Source organism: Callionymus lyra, chromosome 12 (genome assembly GCF_982586985.1).
Source record: "Callionymus lyra chromosome 12, fCalLyr1.hap1.1, whole genome shotgun sequence".
Taxonomy (NCBI): Eukaryota; Metazoa; Chordata; class Actinopteri; order Syngnathiformes; family Callionymidae; genus Callionymus; species Callionymus lyra.
In genome coordinates, this window is record NC_141829.1 from 25276474 (window position 1) to 25295449 (window position 18976).

At 40.6% G+C, this 18976-nt stretch overlaps 1 protein-coding gene across 1 annotated transcript; it reads right to left on the minus strand.

Moving 5' to 3' along the window:
* Positions 1-2087: 2087 nt before the first annotated feature.
* Positions 2088-18333, minus strand: cfap65 (cilia and flagella associated protein 65). The gene is made up of 34 exons (XM_087804919.1): positions 18324-18333; positions 17957-18028; positions 17006-17175; positions 16836-16938; positions 16572-16738; positions 16283-16494; positions 14548-14684; positions 14260-14485; positions 13390-13658; positions 13181-13321; positions 12412-12575; positions 12197-12353; positions 11223-11354; positions 10906-11163; positions 10703-10836; positions 10342-10426; positions 9216-9362; positions 8992-9148; positions 8205-8333; positions 7926-8124; positions 6957-7085; positions 6805-6895; positions 6654-6739; positions 6524-6590; positions 6329-6439; positions 5961-6152; positions 5765-5902; positions 5565-5708; positions 4568-4684; positions 4372-4494; positions 4258-4299; positions 3883-4181; positions 2596-2928; positions 2088-2526 (listed from the first exon to the last, which is right to left on the minus strand). The coding sequence occupies exons 2-34, from the start codon at positions 18023-18025 to the stop codon at positions 2475-2477; spliced, it is 4980 nt and encodes a 1659-aa protein (XP_087661045.1). The 5' UTR covers positions 18026-18028; positions 18324-18333; the 3' UTR covers positions 2088-2474.
* Between the last annotated feature and the right edge of the window lie 643 nt (positions 18334-18976).

The window sequence follows — 18976 nt, forward strand, 5'->3', positions numbered from 1 at the left end:
TATAATTCTAAAAAGTAACAGACTATAATCCCAACCCTAAGTCGACGTGAGGGTGAGTAGAAATTGAGATAAACATTTTATCAAATTATTCTATAAGATTCTACTCTTAGCCAAGGTGGGGTGACCATTTGATGAAGATCCATTACAGTGTCATTGTTTCAGAGCCCTGTTAACGTCAATCTGTGCTATCATCTTCTCCTTGAAAAACAGCTATTCTATGTCATTTCTAATCGGATGAATTTCACTCACCTGAAAAATACTTTTTACTTGCGTTAAGCCGCCTGGTATAAAAAAAACAGGTGTGAGCTGAATGTTCGCGAACAGCGCCACTGAGTGGCGAATTAGAGCCATTGCCTTTTTATCACGTTAACGTTACAAAATGCGCTCTCGTCGTAAATTTAATCGAAAACACGATTACTTAATAACAACAACAACTTGTAAAATAATTATTAGTATCACTATAATGATTATTATTGTTGTTATCATAGCGCCATAACTATGTGACAAAATTTGATTTCTATTATTATCTGTGTAAAGTCACTTCTGTTCCGTAGTTTGTCAGTAAGTAACTGTTGTTTTAGGCATGTCCAGTGAGTAGATGAAGCTGATCCTCTCGGTCCGGAATCTTGTAGTTGAGAATCAAAATCTATTATCAAAAAATAATTTGATCATTTCATGAATTAATTTATTGTCTTATATTTTAAGAGCCATTATGATGTTTATCATTGTTCCTAAGGAGAACACAAAAAATCCCATTAATATATATATTTTTCTTTGAAAGGATGGGGAGATCCAGATGTTCAGGTGAGACAGGAAGATCCCGATTTTGAGTTGAGACAGGGAGATCTAGATGTTGAGGCGAGACAGGAAGATCCAGATTTTTAGGTGAGACAGGGTGATCCAGATGTTGAGGTGAGATGGACAGATCCCAACATTGAGGTGAAACTGGCAGATTCAGATTTCAAGATGAGATGGGCAAATCCAGATGTATAGGTGAGACAGGGAGATGCAGATGTTAAGGTGAGACAGGGAGATGCAGATGTTGAGGTGAGACAGAGAGATCCAGATGTTGACGTGAGACAGGGAGATCCAGATGTTGATGTCAGACAGGGGGGTCCCGATTTTGAGGTGAGATGGCCAGATCCAGATGTTGAGGCGAGACAGGAAGATCAAGATTTTAGGGTGAGACAGGGAGATCCAGATGGTGAGGTGAGACGGGCCGATCCAAACATTTACGTGAAACTGGCAGTTCCAGGTGATGAGGGGAAACGGGCCCATCCAGAAGTTGGGGTCAGGAAGGCAGATCCAGATGTTGAGGTGATTCTTTGAGATCCAGATGTTAAAGTCAGACAGGCCATCCAGATGTTGAGTTGAGATGGTTCCGGTCCAGATGTTGAGGTGAGACTGGAAGATCCAGATGTTGAGGTGAGACGGGCAGATGCAGATGTTGAAGTGGGACAGGGAGATGCAGATGTTGAGGTGAGATGGGCAGATACAGATGTTGAGGTGAGACAGGGAGATGCAGATGTTGAGGTGAGACAGGCAGATGCAGATGTTAAGGTGAGACAGGGAGATGCAGATGTTGAGGTGAGACGGGCAGATACAGATGTTGAGGTGAGAGGGGCAGATACAGATGTTGAGGTGAGACAGGGAGATGGAGATGTTGAAGTGAGACAGGCAGATCCAGATGTTGAGGTGAGACAGGTAGAGCCAGATGTTGAGGTGAAAGGGGCAGATGCAGATGTTGAGGTGAGATGGGCAGATTCAGATGTTGAGGTAAGAAAGGAAGATGCAGATGTTGAGGTAAGAAAGGAAGATCCAGATGTTGAGGTGAGATGGGCAGATACAGATGTTGAGGTGAGGCAGGTAGAGCAAGATGTTTAGGTGAGAGGGGCAGATGCAGATGTTGAGGTAATAATTTACACAGAAACATTTGTTTAAGCACTAATTAAGTTTTGAATCAACACTGTTCTCTAAATGTATTTAAGACACACAGTTGTTTTATTCAATTACAAAATGAGTTGAAAAAAAATTGACACACAAGTTACAAAGTGTTTTTTATGATAAGTATGCTCCAACATCTTGACTCTCAAAAAGGTAACCATGACAATATGAGAGGAAGATTTCCTCCAGTATTTCTACCACAAGCTTTTTCACTTAATCAAGTTCCTGCCATGGTTTGAACGCTCCAAACGTTCACAGCCAACTTAACCCTGAAGAGATTAAAGCCTGATGACTGTTTCGTCCCGGGTATCCTGCACAACTTCAACAAAGATGGTCATGTGACCTGGAAGTCAGTGTTTGTCTCTAATTGTGAGTCTGACATCATGAGATTTGAAGTGATTTGAAGAGTCACTTTAAGACTTAATGGAAGGTTTTGCAATGATCCTCAGTGTGTGATGATGTCAAAGTTTACCTGAATGTGTTGAGTCAGTTTGGCTGCAGGACATTTGTAAGTTAATGTCCAGATGTTTCTATTTGCTCTCCTCTTTTATTGATTCTGTGTTTGTAGACTTCTTGGTGTTCCTGTTTGGAAGAAAAAAAATCTATTAATAATTTGGGTTCACCGCACGTGTGTGTGTGTGTGAGACGTACCTGCTTGAAAAGGGGGGTAAGAAAATATTGAGGGGTTGACTTGTGAGCTCAAAGTCTCCTCTGGTAGCTTCAGTCAAGATGTTCTGGATGGTGTTCATTAAAATATCCTCACAAATGTCCTCTGGCACGTCAGGAATGTTCTCCTTGTGTGCATCTTCAACACTGTCCGCTGGGGGGTGCTGTTTCTCAGTGGTCTCGCCTGACTGAGGTTGAGGTGCAAACGATGATAGAGCGCAGTGGTCCGAGGGGTCGCTTTTCTCGGCCAGCTGGATGTCCGACCTGGACTTCAGACTGATCAGTGACTCTGCAAAGTCTTCTTCTTCAATCACGTCCCTGGAGAGAGCAACTCATTTTATATATAACCCTTTATTAATGATCAACAGCATGGAACTAAACAGACCAGACCTGAAAATTGATCAAATATTATGTAAAACTACTGAATGATCAGATTAGGAGGAAATCCATTATAAATACAAGAGCTAGTTCACTGAGAGGGAGTGAGATGAAGAGAGACCAGTGTTGTTATAGTGTTTTTGTTAGTGAGTGATTCATTAAATGTTGATTTGCTGGGGACTGTTTTTCTTTTGTCCTAGTTTTTTTTAAAACTGTGAATGGTATGGGATAGGTTTGCTATGATTTGAAACTTTAGAAAATGAATTGAATTGAATAAAAATGACATTAACACACCTGCAAGCCTGGTGTGTTCAGTAAAAGGGGAAGAATGGGAAAGATTATATTATATATAGGTAAAGGTCAACAGAGGAAACCAATTTGATCATTACTTAATTTTTCATGTTTCTGTAAAATAAATTTAACTCATATTGATTAGGAATTTAACTTTTGTTACACAGGAATTTTTCAAGTCTTACCACAGCCGCTAAAAACACTTAGACTTGTCGACAACTGAATTATAAGTACAAGAGTGAAAGTTTGTTTGTTAATAAGTCAAATAGTTCAAATTCAACTTGAATATTGATGTCTGTTTACACTTGTTACCATTTAAAAAAAAAAAACATTAATTCATTTAAACAGATATAAAACGTGTAACTGTGGTAAGTCACTCATTAAAGCCCATTTTTAACAATTATTTGGCCTGAAAAGGAAAGTCAAGTCAGATGACCTGGATAGAATTGAATTCATAAAAGATTAAAAAATCTAGATGTCATGATGGAGGGAGAAGAAACAAAAAAGTGCTCAGTATTTTGAAGTCCAGAGATGAGATTAGTTTTCATCAAGCTTGTGTCTGAGATCATCTATGGAGTTGAACGCAGCGTCTTCACGGCTCACCTGAGTATGGTGGTGAGGACATGACTCAGCACATCGATCTCCGGCACGTACGACAGTTCATCCCACGTGTCGGGCGAGGCCGTGTCCAGGATCTGGTAATGCATCTTATGCAGGTGGTCCGGCGTGTGGGCCTCGGGCAGTGGCTTGTACGAGGTGGCCGTCACCGCCAGGTGCAGCAGCAGAGGTTTGGGCACCTCAGGCTGCTTCTGCACTTGACTGATCTCACGAAGCAGCTTCCGCTCAGCTTTGACCGAGCAACACACCGATGTTTGGGCTGTGGAACCGATCGGTGGAAGAGTCTGAGGACACAGGAAGTTGAAGTATAAAATGAGTTCTGAGGAAAATTCCTGAGTACAGTAAGATGTAAGGTCTTACCTTGAACTTACTCAGTGGAGAATCCTTGCTCATGGGCAGAACCTGGAGGGTGATGACAAAAAGTATAAGAGGTTCATTGAATGTTAAGTGGCACAGCATCTCTCTGACAGTCACTTTTCTGGACTTTTCCGGCACATCTTTATCCATGATGGTGAACTCAAACTGCTTCCTCTCCTCCTCCCGTTTCCAGCGCTGGTAAGCATTGTAGTACCGAGTCAGCGTCGCCTCCGACGTCAGCTGCAGACAGACCGAAGATTCAGAGTTAGCTTAACGTCAGACCTCCTGTCTAAAAGAGAATATGAACTCGCACCTTACAGATGATGTCTATCTGATAGATGGTGGGGTACTCTGTAAAGGTGATGGTGAGGAATGTGGGGACGCTCTCGCCTGGCCTCAAAGTACCTTCCTGGGGATAGATCTGCACCACCTAGTATAACACATAGATATGTGACTCCTTTGACTTCAGTTCTTTAGACCAGATGTGGGCAAAGTGTGGCCCTTTGACTGTATTCATGAAGCTCTAATAAGGTCAGAGAAGAACCTTTAGAAAATGATTCAGACAGCTTTATTTTGTATATTATATTATAATACCCTAAATGTAGCTTCCTTAAGTTCTTTGAATGAGACCTTTTTACTTTTCTTTTTCTAATAATTTTAGTTTTATGTCAATGTTTTTTCTTTTCTTACTTGCTTTGTTTAAGTTTTTCCATACAATCTTTGCCTCAATTTGATCCTTTTGTATTGCAGTATATAATCTGAGGTTTAGACCAGGGGTCACCAACCTTATTTGTACCATGGAGCAGTTAAATGTCAGGATTATATTCACAAACCAACTTTCATGTATAAAAAAGTTTTTAAAAAAATAGCATAATCTAAAAAAAAATACAATAAAGCTTAATCAGCAAGAGTTACAACAAGATGTTTGAGTATCTGCATGTGTATATTTGATTGTATGCTGACGATGGTGTCCTGTATGTGTGTCTCCTAGCTTTTAGAGACTCTGAGCCAATGTGTGAGCATGTTTTTATTAAACCAATATGTACATGGAATGCAAACTCTGACAGAGAAGTTTTGTTACTAGAGTTTATTTTTTACTCATTTTTATTAGTCAAGAGTTACATGTTAATGTTGTTTCAAAGAGAACCGCACTTTTACCACAATTTTTTTCTTTCTGTGTGGCACAGTAACACATATCCCAAAGACTGATACCGGTCCACACACCAGGGGTTGATATATAACACTTGCTTTTCAGCCGTATAAGTGAAAAATAAGAGATTATTAAAATGTCTCAAATAGTTATAACTCACCTGATGGCTGCCCTGCTGACTTAGGTCCCAAACAAAGTGAACCGATTCTTTGTTGGCTTTGTTGGTGACGAAGATGATGTTGGACATCTGTGAGCCCACAGTGACTTCACCCAGAGCCAGTGTGTTCTCAGACAGGAAGACCACCTGAGCGGAGCCAACGTGAGTGACCGAGAAATAGAAAGTTCAAACTTCGCTCGTACCTCTTCGGGAAAAGGGATCCTCGGAACGTCGTTGTACGTCAACTGGTTGGTGGAGGCTTGTATCGCCATGGCGAGCCCCTGACCTTCCAAGCGTACTATGGTGGTGTCCCCACCTTTAACATGAATGGGAATATCCATCTGTGAAGCGATGCGCTGGTTAAAAACTGCTCATCAAAGTGTGAAATGAACCTCGTACCAGATACGTCTTCAACTCAAACGGAGAGAAGATGAACTCGAGCGGCGCCAGCGCTCCGGGGAGGATTTCTCCTTTGGGATTGAGGCATGACAACACTGGGTGGTTAAAGTTATCCTCTTGTAGCTGAGAGAGTGATGCTTCATCCACTTCATACTGGACAGGAATCGCACCGGCGTTGTAGATCTCATACACCTAAAGGGTTTAACACATCAGCTCGCTTAAAGGAAGGGTAGATGTTCCTCAGAACATTTGAATCAAACTGCATTTTTAATTCAAAAGAATGCTCCTCCAATTTAAGTGGTATTTCTTAAACATGTTTCCATTGAAACAGATTTATTGTAAAAAGGTGTTATAGGCTATAAAGGTACCTGTAGTGGAGGCATGGGGTCACTAACAGCGACAGCAGTGAAGACATGATGCTTTGTGTTGAACTGCAGGAATGGTCGATCCTTCTCCAGAGTCAGGCCCAGGCAGTTGAGCTGCAGTGGATCATGAATTAAGAATGAAAATCTGAGGGGGAATAGTTTTAATTTCCGAGCGTAAGAGGAGGGGGCGTGTCTCACCCAAATCTCTTTGTCATACGACAGTTTGAACGTGATGGGGAAATGATTTGTCCCGACAAACTGATGCCTGTCAAAGAAAAATTAATGATGAAGTTGAACGTGTCCAAAGATGCCTCAACAATCCTCTTACCTGTAGCTGAACTGCACTGCACTCTGCTGGCCAGGCTGTAAAATGCCAGAGCGGGGAGTCACGTTGAAGAGGTGGTTTGTCTCGGCCTGTTGAGAACATTTGCGTCATTATCTTCTTGTCCGATAAGTGTTTCACTTAAGAACTCCTTCACCTTCATCTGATGCAGCTCGCTGTCGCTGAATTCTCCTGTTTCTGCCCAATATTCCAGCTCTATGTGTTGGTCCTCCGGCAACAGGAAGTACCTGTTGAACGTAGGCAAATGTTTAAGCAGCAATTTACAATTGACTTGCATCACAAACTCACCAGTCGACGGGGATGCAGCCAGGGTTGTAGAATTTTAAGATGAAAGTGGAGGGGTCAGAATTTACAGGAGCGGCAACAAATTTAAAATCCAGCAAAGTTCTGTTCACAATGGTGGGACAGGAGCTCGGACTGCAGACACGAAGAACCAGGACGTTAAAATGTGTTGATTTTAAGTCATTGGAGAAACTTTTTTTTCAATTTAAGATCTCTTTCAAATCTCAATTGCATCCAATAAAATGAATGTTTTAACACAAAAAGATTGTGTGTCATTGATGAACGTACAGTATGATCTCACATCCTTTTTAAGCAGCCTGTTGAGGCTGATTCGACAGTTGTTGGTCACTTGAATTAAACTCTCATTTGCCCTCACAAGTCTGTGAAAGAGTCTTACATGGAATAGCAAGTAGCTGCTATAGTGTACAGGAACATCTGTGCAGAATACAAACTGGAGACCCTGAGGTCAAGATGAGAAGATCCTCCCGAGTTAATGGAGAATGACCTCGCCAAGATCCTGTGCGACAAAATGGTAATGGCTAACCAACCAGACTTTTTGCTCACAGATTGGCAACAAACGAAAGAAAGATGGCAAGATTAGTGCGGTGGTCAGGAGCACTCGGAGCAGTGAACTTTACAATGAAGAAGTCCAACATATCTGTGGGAAACATCTGAAGAGTCCTAGAAACGGCCAAGATACAGGAACCTCAAGCCTCATTTAAGAGGCTATTATTGAGTCACAACTGAAGAAAATGTTTGAAACTTTTTTAAGTGTATCTGTACTATGCTCCGCAAATGTATAACTCGATTTACCAAAGTTACATTTTGAATAAAAATGCACAAACAGACACTTCGGGAATCACACAAGGCACAACCTAAAAAACAGAGACTCTTTACACTTTCCTATGTATTTAAAAGGATGAAAAGTGTGACTGAAATATTGATGTAAAGCTTCATAGTAAAGTATCATCAGACCTGGTCGATGGCCCAGCTAAGTCTGTAGAACTGGAGTCCAGCTTTTCATTAAAGGTGTCCAGTAGGAGGAGTTTCCACAGTTGTCCTTTGCTGAACCTGCCGGCGCTGCCGCCCCCCCGTGCGTCGATCACCTGTAGAGTGGCATAGACTCCCTTCGCGTGCACTTCACACACCATCCGTGGAGGAGAAGATACTTCACCTGCGTTACATCAGAGGAGGTATAAACATGACATATGCCGCACCAGGGAACGCATGGTTAACATCATGTTGGGTCTTCACCGTCAGCATTCAGGGTCTGGTAGCTTATGGTCCACATGAACTGGGCTTGTTTGAATGGTCTGAAAGTGCCTCGGAGCACCATGGTGGTGTGTGACGCGATGGTTCTCTTCTTGCAGTTCAGCAGCAGCGCTGATAAAACGAGAGAGATTGTTTATGTTGAAAAATGTCAGTAATTATTTCTACTTTACTTTAGCTTCATTTACGTGACAATCTATATATACAATATATTCCAGAAGGAAGTTATGCATTAAGCAACATATGACATACATTCAAGTGTCTTTATACAGCCATTGTCTTCCTCTTATATCAGGTCAAGGGAGCAGCAGGTGAAGTGAAGAAGTCTAGAACTCAGCAGACACCTATTCTGGCCTTTTTGAGAGGTGTTCCATGTCAGCATAATCCCTCCAGGTTGCTCTGGGTACCCCTCATAGGCGCCTAGAACACCTCATTAACTAGGTGAGACATGCTTAAAAACATCCCAGAGCCACCTCATATGGGTTCTCTTAAGATAATCACTGCTTTTATTCAACTTCAGGAGGACTTCAGGGCAAAGCAGGGTACATTTTTTATCAGTGATGTTGGTCCTGAGTCACCATAAAGATAATGACAACAAGAGCTTAGCTATTTCTTCACCACAACAACCTTCATCCTCCACTCACTCTTGAACAAAACCCCTAGGTATTTGAAAACCCTGGACTGAGAACCATGGTCTCAGATTCACAGGAAGTGGAGTTTATCTCTTAAATAATTGCAACCAATAAACCAAAAAGAAAGGAGGAGACATCACCTGTTGACGCTGGGCTCGTGGCCTCCTCATCAGGAAGGATCTGTGTGACAAGAAGACTGAACGAGACGGGACAAAGACTCATGTTGACCAGAGGGATCTCGATGGACCTGTAACTTCCAACCAGAGTCTCTCCCACGTCCAGAACAGCACGCTCTGCCTAAGGAGCGAGCCACATGCATCAGTGCCTGATCAACAGCTATACGATCAAAAACAACCAGTCAAACCTTCAGCTCGCCGACGGCGCCTCTGCCGATCAGGTCGAGCGTCATCTGTGACTTGTTGCTTCCTGGAGTCTGGACAGGCCAGAAGCTGAGAGACGGTTTGAGTGTGTATGTCTCCACCACAAGGGGATTGAAGGTCCACTTCTGCAACTGTCCACGGAAACAAGCAACAGAGTTTTATTAAATAAATAAAGTAAATAAAGTGGGCTCTTGTGATCTGGTAATAAATTAACAATTTATTAACATTACAAGACAATTTGGAGATTTGACATTTAAAATATGCATACCTTGAACTGCCCAAAAACAAATTTATTACCGTACTTACATGCAAGTGTAAATAGTTTTTTGGGCTTCTCAGGACAATATTCTCAGTACATCTTCTGAACCATCACTATGATTAAAAACAGCTAAATATTTCTTAAATGCAATTAATCTATTTTTAAAAATACCAGAAGACTTTACCCAACTGACTCAATATAAATAAAAAATAAAATGTGATGTGTGTACATGAAGTGTGTCTTTTGCAAAAAGAAACAAATTAAAATATTCTGTGAAAATGCATACAGTAAATTCACTATGAAATGAATAGTAAAAAGGGGTTTTCAAATTATGGATAACCTGAACACGCATGACAGCAGTAAAATGTCTCTGAACTCCTCACAGCGCCTGGGATGAGTTTGCTGAGAGGGGTTGAGATGAAGAGGCTGTTGTAAAACTACTGTAGATTAAGTTGTAGTTTATTGTGTGTCTTTCTGAGTCAGAAAGTGAGCGTGAAAGTGATTTTAATGGCATTAGACTAGTTGTTCAGTGTTATTTCACATGACTGAGGCTCACTCAAAGCCATCATATATAAATCTTAGTTAAGTTTCAGTTCAGGATTGTGTACAAGTCATGTCATAGCAACTAACAACACTTTGAGACTGACTTCTCAACAAGTAAAAGGAATTAAAAGTCAAGTTGCAAAAATTCCTGATTGTCAAATTCATCATCACATCTTTTTACGTCTGTTTACTCTTGTCACTATGTTCCCATGTTAAGGTAAGAAATTAATTTAAAGATTTTACAGTTAAAGAAATGCAGTAATAGTGGACGTTAAATCTAACTTGACCCACTCGTTGATGACTCTTACCAGGCTCTCATTGGGTTGTAGTTCACCAGAATCAGGTTGAACAAATACAATCTGCTGGTCCGTTTCTGGTATGCTCCATTGAAATCTGCCACAAAAGAAAATGCATGTAAGGAGTCTCAAATGATCACAAAACGTCAGCAGAAGAATTTCAGGGAAAACACAGAGTCAATTCAGCTCACTCGACAGGGGTTTTAAAATCAAGGCTTGTGGCACTGTTATGACAATCTCTTGAAACCTGGTTTCCAAATGTATGTAAGCTTGAAAACATGCCAGTATTTTCGCATGTTTAATGAGTCAATTGACTGAAGATCCCTGACAGCTGGTAGTTTGAGAGCAAATCTAAATAAATAAGAGGACAAACCTGAGAGGAAGCCGGCAGGTGTTCCTGATGTGGTGAGTACGCTGAGTTCTTGACCCCAACATGGTCGGTTTGAAATACAAACAGGTCTCCATCTCTACAGCAGGTTTGTCTACCAAGCAAAAAATCATCACATCCTTGAAAGACAGAGAGAGATTGTGTTAGAAAAACATCTCTGTGAGGTCAGACGCTGCAGCCACACTCACCTGGAGGTACTTGGCTGAATTGAGCTGGAGGCTCATTCTGAAGCCTTGTTTGGGGCAGTTCTCGGTGGGAGTGGCTCCCAGTGTCAGGATGTGGTGACCCCCGGGCCGGATCCAGCCACACATGGGCAAAGTTGACACAGCTGAGGCCAGAGTGGGCTCTGAGCTGAGCTTGGAGTTCCAGTAGTAGGTGAGCGGCAGGTCACTAATGTTCCTCAGCAGCACTGTCCGACACGTGTGAGCACTGAGGCCTGCGAACATCTGTAGGAGAAAAACCATCAGGTCGCTATCGCTGTAGTGGCGTCCTGCCCAAGTCTCACCACTTGAGAGGGATACAGAGAACAGTTGGGAACAAAGTGCTCCTTTCCAGGCTGGAACGAGTGACCGATAACTCTGAGGATGAAACACCCCGGTGGACTCAACAGCCGCTCCTTCACGTGATCAAACTCTTGCTGAGATCAGACAAACACAGATTATTCAACGTCCTGGTGAGGAGTTATAGGAATGTCCAACAATAATTGTCCTTTTATATAATTCTAAACTACGGCCCCTAAAGGTAAATGCAGAGTAGTCACATGCAAGAAATATAATTATTTTAAATGTAATTTGCTCTTTTTGGAAATCAGTCAAATGAAGGTTGAGCTGTTAATAGACTACTGAAATATAACTTTCTTCAGTGAATAGAGTGAAGGTACGTTGAGTAGGGTTGGTTAGTGGCAAGAACCTGGCGATATAATCATAATACAGGGCCAACAATACAATATATTATGATACTGTAGGAATAATAGTATATTTGTAGTATTGTTGAGTACTTGACTCTGGTGTTTCAGAATTTACAGACCGCATGACCCTTGACAGAGTCGTAACTGCTTTCATTTGTTTTGAAACCAAAATATGTCCAAACATCAGTTTTTAAAAGCTCCTGGAGTTGACTATATCCTCAACACTAAAAATGCAGCAAAAGTATTTGCATGTTAATTGCATTTTTTTTTAATTCAATTGATTTATTTTACAGACACTTTATTGAAGTATAAAAAATAAAAGAAAATGAAAAACAATTGTAATCGATGATTGTGATCTGTTGAATATCGATATTGTATCATGAAAAGTTTTCTCATCGCTTAGTACCTTTAGTTTTTGACAATATTGCTGCTCAACGGTTCTAAAGGTTTAGTCCCTATTTCCAAAGAGATCTTTGCCTTTCTATTGCAAGAAACATGTGGTCTAAGGTTTTTTTTACTTTATATCCACAACAAAGATTCACAACATTCATGTTTCAGTGTGTCACAATCACCTTTTCAAAAGCGTAACACTCCAGCTGACCTCCATGAACACTGTTCAGCTGCTTGGGGTCATACTTGACCCTGAAGGAGGTGGACTTCAGAGCAGCCAGTTCTCCTGTGGGGGGGTGGACAGAGAAAGGAGAGTCTTGGGCAGCGGTCCACACCAGGCTGGAAGAGGAGCAGAGTTCAGAGCCTGCACGCTTCAATCTGCTACAAATGTTTGTACCTGAGCTTCACTCGAGTGTGGTTGGTGATGCACACGGCTTGAGAGGACTTGGACGAGGACGAGGTCGCTTGGTGATCAAACAGTAGTTCACTTGGGGTCCCGGAACACTCAGGAGACCACACTGTCTTGGTGCTCTTCTCCTGCGTGGCATCAGCAGTCCGCTGCTGTCAATGAAACAACGAGAGATGATAAGAATTGTCATCGTAAATAAAAGTCAAGATTTAGAGTTTATCTCAGGAGTCCCCAAACTTTTTCATGTGGGGGCCACATACCCTTTCCCTTCTCTGACGGGGGTTTAGTTTGTCACAGAAAAAGTGTCGCATGGGTGCTTACATTTTTTTTTCTCCAGAAAATCACATATAACCAAACAACCCTTCCAGGAAAATATTAATAACACTATTAATGAAATAACCAAATAATCTTCTTTGGATTCTTTACAGAAAAAAGTCAGAAGATATAATTTTAGGCCACAATACAGTACTTTGATATCTTTCAAAATAGACCTTTTAAGAGAGCAAAAAATGTAGGTAGGTGTCGAGTATAACAACAAATAATATGCGGTCTTGATTTTAATGTAGGTATTCAAATAATGTACGCCCTTAAAATGGGTGTTCCTATATTTTTGTCAGGCACTGTATATGAGAAAATAATTGAAATTTGTCTCTGGTATTGTTCAGGGGGCCGGCCCAAATGTGGAGGTAGGCCGTGTCCAGTTTATATAGTATATAGTGCACTTGTCTTACATTGTGACCCATTCTTGTCTAAGTACCTCTTGATGCTTTTTCTTCCTCGCTGGGGACAGGTTTTTATGGCAGTGAATATTGTAGAGCACCAAATGTTCTGGTTTGAGCACAGCAGGCTGTTGGAGCTCTGAGTGACAGGTGCCCATGATATGAAGGTAGAGTGGCTTCTGAAGGGAGAGAAGATCACACTTCAGCGTGAGGATGCATCTGTTCCGACGTGTGTTGTTGCTCCTACCCTGTGTAACACGAAGCAGGTGACCCTCCTGTAGTGGACGATGGGCTGCGTTGGCTTGTACACGGCACGCAGCGTTGCCTGGCTGTGTGGCTGCACGGTGCCACACTGTGGCTGGATGCTGAACACACTGAGACCAGCGCAGTCAAGGTCCCAGTTGAAGACAGCCTCAGCAGAAGAAGAGTTGACCAACTCAACCAGTTGACTCACGGTCTGGCCAATTTTCACACGACTAAAGTCCACCACCACAGCTGACAAGGACACATCCGGTCCTGGTAAGAAGGAAAGATGCGTGTATTTATAAAATACAAGCAATTTCATGTCCAGGTCATGAGTGGGAAACTAAACTTTGACAGGGGTCATAGTAATGATGATGAGATCTTTTGTAATAATCATTTGTTACTTTAATTTCAATATTTCAAATTAAAAATATATATATTTATTTATTTATTTCATTGACAGATTTCTTTACTTATATAAGGTGAGCATATGTATAAAATAACATTTCTTTAAAAAATAAAGTGTTTTAATGATCATTCATTATTGTTGTTACATATAATACATTAACCTTGACCCAGAGGCAACACAAGGGATACTACAAACACGTTTGATTTCGAGCCTTTAAGTCACCTTAATCCTGAGATAAAACAAGGGTTAAGAATATATTAAATTTTAAAGCAGGTTTGACAGTTCATACTTTAAACACCTCCACCACTGCATATGTATTTCTGGAGGCCAGGAAGGCCAAGGTCGTTCACCTTGACCCAGAGACAACACAAGGGATACCACAAACACATTTGTTTTCAGGCCACCAGTTTACCTTCAACTAGAGACAAAATAAGGGCTAACAGTAAGTAAATACTAGAGTCATACCGATACACTTCCCAGTCAGCTGTAGAACAGTTTTGTTGAGGGCCCCACGGCACTTGATCAACAAATTCTCCACTGAAACGGTGTCAGCGACAGCCGGCGAGTAGGTCACAGTGATCTTCTGCGATTCACCGGCCGCCACTTTCCCCTGGACGATGTCACAAATGAACTCTGTCCCCAGCAAAGATGGTCCACCGGGCAGGCGACACAGGGAAAACGTGGCAGAAACCTGAGGCAGAGAAGTTGGGGTCATCAAGCGAAGAAAGTTGGTGAAACCATCACAATACTCACAGGCGACGGATTGAAAATGTGAAATTTCTTTTGAACACGTTGACCGGCCGCCACTGAGCAGAAGTCCAAAACTGGCTGATCATTTTCTTCCTCATCCACCTTAGTGGGATCTTTCAGTAGCAGACATGGATACTTAGCTGCAAGAGAGCACGTCAAAGAAAACAAAATTAAACTGGTGTTCACTAGCCTGCAAACTAGTTTACACAGATGTTGACTTTGGATGTTAAAACACAACGTATAAATCTGCAAACTGTTACAACAGAAATAAATATGAAGTTAAGTAGTTTATTTTGCATGTTTGAATGTTTGTGCTTCTTTCGAAGATTTTTTAAAAACAACATCGTTTTTTTGTGGCCAAGGCAGCAATTCTGCGGTACCTAAATCTAGTCAGCATAACTGTGACTTGTTTTTTGTTTGTTCAACTTCCTCCAGCTTGAGTTCATTAACCCTTTTGTTTCCATCCAGGGCAAGATAGTATGTAAGTAAGTAATTTGTATTTATATATCGCTTTTCGAGACCAGGGTCACAAAGCGCTTAAACGATCAAAACAATATTCAATAAAATATATACTTTAAAGGTCAAGATAATACTGAGAACAACAGAGGAGTTCTGGAAAATCAAGGAAAAGCCTAAACAAATAAAAATGTCTTAAGATGTTTCTTGAATAAGTCAGTAGATCCATCAAGTGCAAAGAGAGAGGAAGATCGTTCCAAAGCTTAGGAGCAACAGCCTGGAAGGATTTCTCTCCTCTGGTCCTGAAGCGTGTGCGAGGAACCATCAGTAGATTCTGATCCACAGACCTCAGAGGCTGAGCTGGGGTGTAAGGCTGGATCAGATCACTGGAGGTGTCTGACCATGAATAGCAGTTTTGACTGTGTATTAACAATTATAATTAAATTATGGGAAATTAAATGATATGATTCATCTACTTTATAGTGTAAAAAGAGATGAAATATCCAATTAAGAAAATGAAATTCAACTTTTTGACATATTTTCAGTATGAAACTTTTACTCCTGGACTTTTGTTATTTAGTTGTTGACCAGTCAGTGTCCATGTGTTTATGGCTTCGGTGGTAAGACTTGAAACATTGACCTAAATTTAACCTAAACTAATTGACTAAAACTTTTTGATACAGGTGATACTCAAACATGCGTAACAACACTAAAAAAAACTGGTCTTATAATAATAATAATAATAATAATTAATTTTATTTATAAGGCGCCTTTCAGGACACACAAGGACACCATACAAACATAATATGAAACAACTGTGCAAAATGACAACAGTAAAAAATGAGTTTTAAAGATAAGAAAGATTAAAGGTTCCTTAAGGGGGAACACTAAAACAAGGAAAGTGAACAACTGAACAAAAGTGAATAGCTCAAACAAAATCACTTTCACACTCACTTTTTTACTCAATAAAAACTCTGTCTCGCTCCCTCTCAATGAACTCATCAGTGGATGCACACATCACAATGACCATAGAGCTTTCTTTTTATTAATCTCACCGAGCATTTAAGAGTTATTTTACAGTGAGTTATCTTTGACTCATGTGCCGGTGAATCTGATCTGTGTTTGAGTGGTTAGGTGTTGCATGATACCGTAATGACAGTTATATAAGCACAAAGCCTTAGTGCCCTATAAATATACATGCAAAATCAGTTGGATATTTGTTGGTCCTGATATGACCATAAAGAGGGTTCGACATGTCACTAATGAAGTCAGATCACAGTACCTAAGCCTTCCAGGAGCACAGTGCAACTGTTGTTGAAACCCTTCCCTCCTTCTCGACCGAACCTGCAGCAGGCGTGTTGCTGGTGCAGCAGCGCCTGCTGTGGTTGGAAGAGGGCGGTCATCTCACATTTCTGTCCTGGTTTCAGGGAGCCATGCTGTGGACACAGCCGGAAAGGAGGTGGAGACTCCCACTGGAACTGAATGGAAAGTTTGCTGTGTGTAGAGAAAGGAAAGTTTGAAAGGGGAGTCATCATCAAACACAGGTATATTGATTTGAGTATTTCATGTACCTGGTATTTTTTAGCTGAAAAGAAGTGCTCGTGCATTCTTGGACAGCGCAAAGAGGCAGGGAGAGAGACTTCGGAACATCCACCGCTGGTTGTGGAATGAGGGCTCGGAGAAGAACTTGAAATGTGTCGTTTTTATTCTGGAGCTCAATGCTGTCCTCATATTCGCACTGAGAGAAGCAAAAGTGCTCAAAACGTTTTCAGTTCACGGCTACATTAACGGGTGAGATCATCATGATTGTTCTAAAACCAAACATCAATGTTTACCCTTTGTATGGGTCTGAAGACGATGGGTATGGAGAACGATGTTCCAGTACTGAGCGTGATCGTCTTGGTCATAGGCACACTGAAAAACTTTGACTCTGGAGGTCTGTAACAGCATTATTTCAACAAAATAAATAAATGATCCAGACATTAATGTGAAGGTTTGTTCAGACCTCAGCTGCAGTCTCTGGAGGTTGGTGTGGACATTTTTCACCACTAGAGTCTTGGTTAAGTCCTTCCCCAAGTCCCAGTCTTCCCACACCAGCTCAGGTTTAACCTCAAGACCAAGGGGGTAGGTTCTCTGGCTGGCCACTCGACCGCAGCAGCGGTCACTGCTCACGCCCTGGTTTTAGAGAAACAAGAAATGTTCAGATAAGAGCTGAAATTTTTATCAGTTTTGAAAGTCCTTCCTAGGTTCATCTTATATTCTTCGTAGTCGTTGCATGTTTACTTATATGATAGACTGGGAATGGAGTCCAGCCCCATATAGACTATAGATCCTCGACTGTATTTTAGTGGCAATCATGAGGTTAAAGATCATGTACAAACTAACAATAATATCTGTATTCATATTTTTACTTATTAATTACTAGTCCCAAAATATGACTAAAGGGTTTTGATTCTAGAATGTTTATCATTCACTGCACTTATATTTATATATATTTGGAAAAAAACATGCTTTTAAGTTAAAAATAAAATATACAATAAAATAATAATTTGGATTTTCTTACTTGAATTGATAGATTTTGCTCCTATATTTGCTTGAAGGCCCCTCAAAATAGTCATTGTATAAAACGTGGCCCCTGAGAAAATGTAATTGCCCACCAGTGTTATAGATCATCTATAATGACTCTCGCAGAATTAAAGGAATTCAATTAATGTCAACAACCTACTGCTACTATGCTAGCATTTTGTCTTTGATAGTTGTAGAAATATGTTTTTTTAATAATGCTAGACAACATAATATACGGTATTTGTACTTGTTTTTCATACTTCTTAATGTAATGAGTCTTTAATGTAAAAAACGACAATAAAAGTAACAGTAACTTGATCATGTGTCTGATGTTAGGCGTGTAGTTAATATTTGACATGTATTTCAAGAGGGTGTGAGAGAGAGAGGTTACTTTTGAGGGGGTCTGCCTCCATGTGGAGCAGGCTTCTGTCAGCTCGTGATGTCGAACCTCAGCCTGCATTTTCTGAAGAAAACGAGAATTCAACGTCGAACAAAACTGTCACGCCATTTTAACTACACCGTCAAGGGAAAGGATAGCGATCTTTACATGACAAATAATCCGGGCAAAGATCGGGTAAAAGAGAACAAGGCATATTTTTAATTAATGAAACGTGACGTGATAAGAGTCACAACACAAAACCGAACAAAGCCGAAATATGCCGAGTCCTGAACATGTGAGACTTTTTAAATTGACAGCTTTTAATCCAGCATTGTATGTGAGTGTACTCATGTACTTTTACAAAAATAATTCAACTTACTTGATCGAGTTCCTTCCTAATCGGGAGAAAGTTTGATTTGGTTGCTATGGCAACTGTGAATGGGCGGTGCGCGTGTAGCTACGGTGGACAACGAGGGACAGTTAACATCATTACTCGCGTTTGTGTCACTTTTTAATTATAAAGCAATATTTTTTATTTAAACCCTTTTTAAATTTTAATATTTAATATATTATTCATCCAAGAAAATTCACAGTCATGAATCCAATTTTATTTGCAACATAAACAAAACCTTTCACCTTGAAATATATTAAAATCTATAAATTAATTTGAAAAGGAGGCTGTGGTTGATGACAGCTTACAAACAGAGAAATAAAAACACATCTGCTGCTATATTTGTCCAAAACATGCAGCTTTTAGACTTCTTAAACACATTTTTTGTAAATTCTCAGTTTTCTGTGAGACTTAAAATATCAAATAACTCCCAAACTTCGTTGTGAAGAAATGTAAGTCCTGACATGGTTAAACTCCATGAAAGTGCTAATACATATCACTCACTATGTATCCATGCATAAAGGTTTAAATCAAAAATGTGTACCATTAAATACGTCAAAAACTTTGACAGAAGCAGCAAGTGTGTCTGTATCAGTTAAGTTTAGATCCATGTTTAGGTTGTGTAACTGATTTCACAGTGT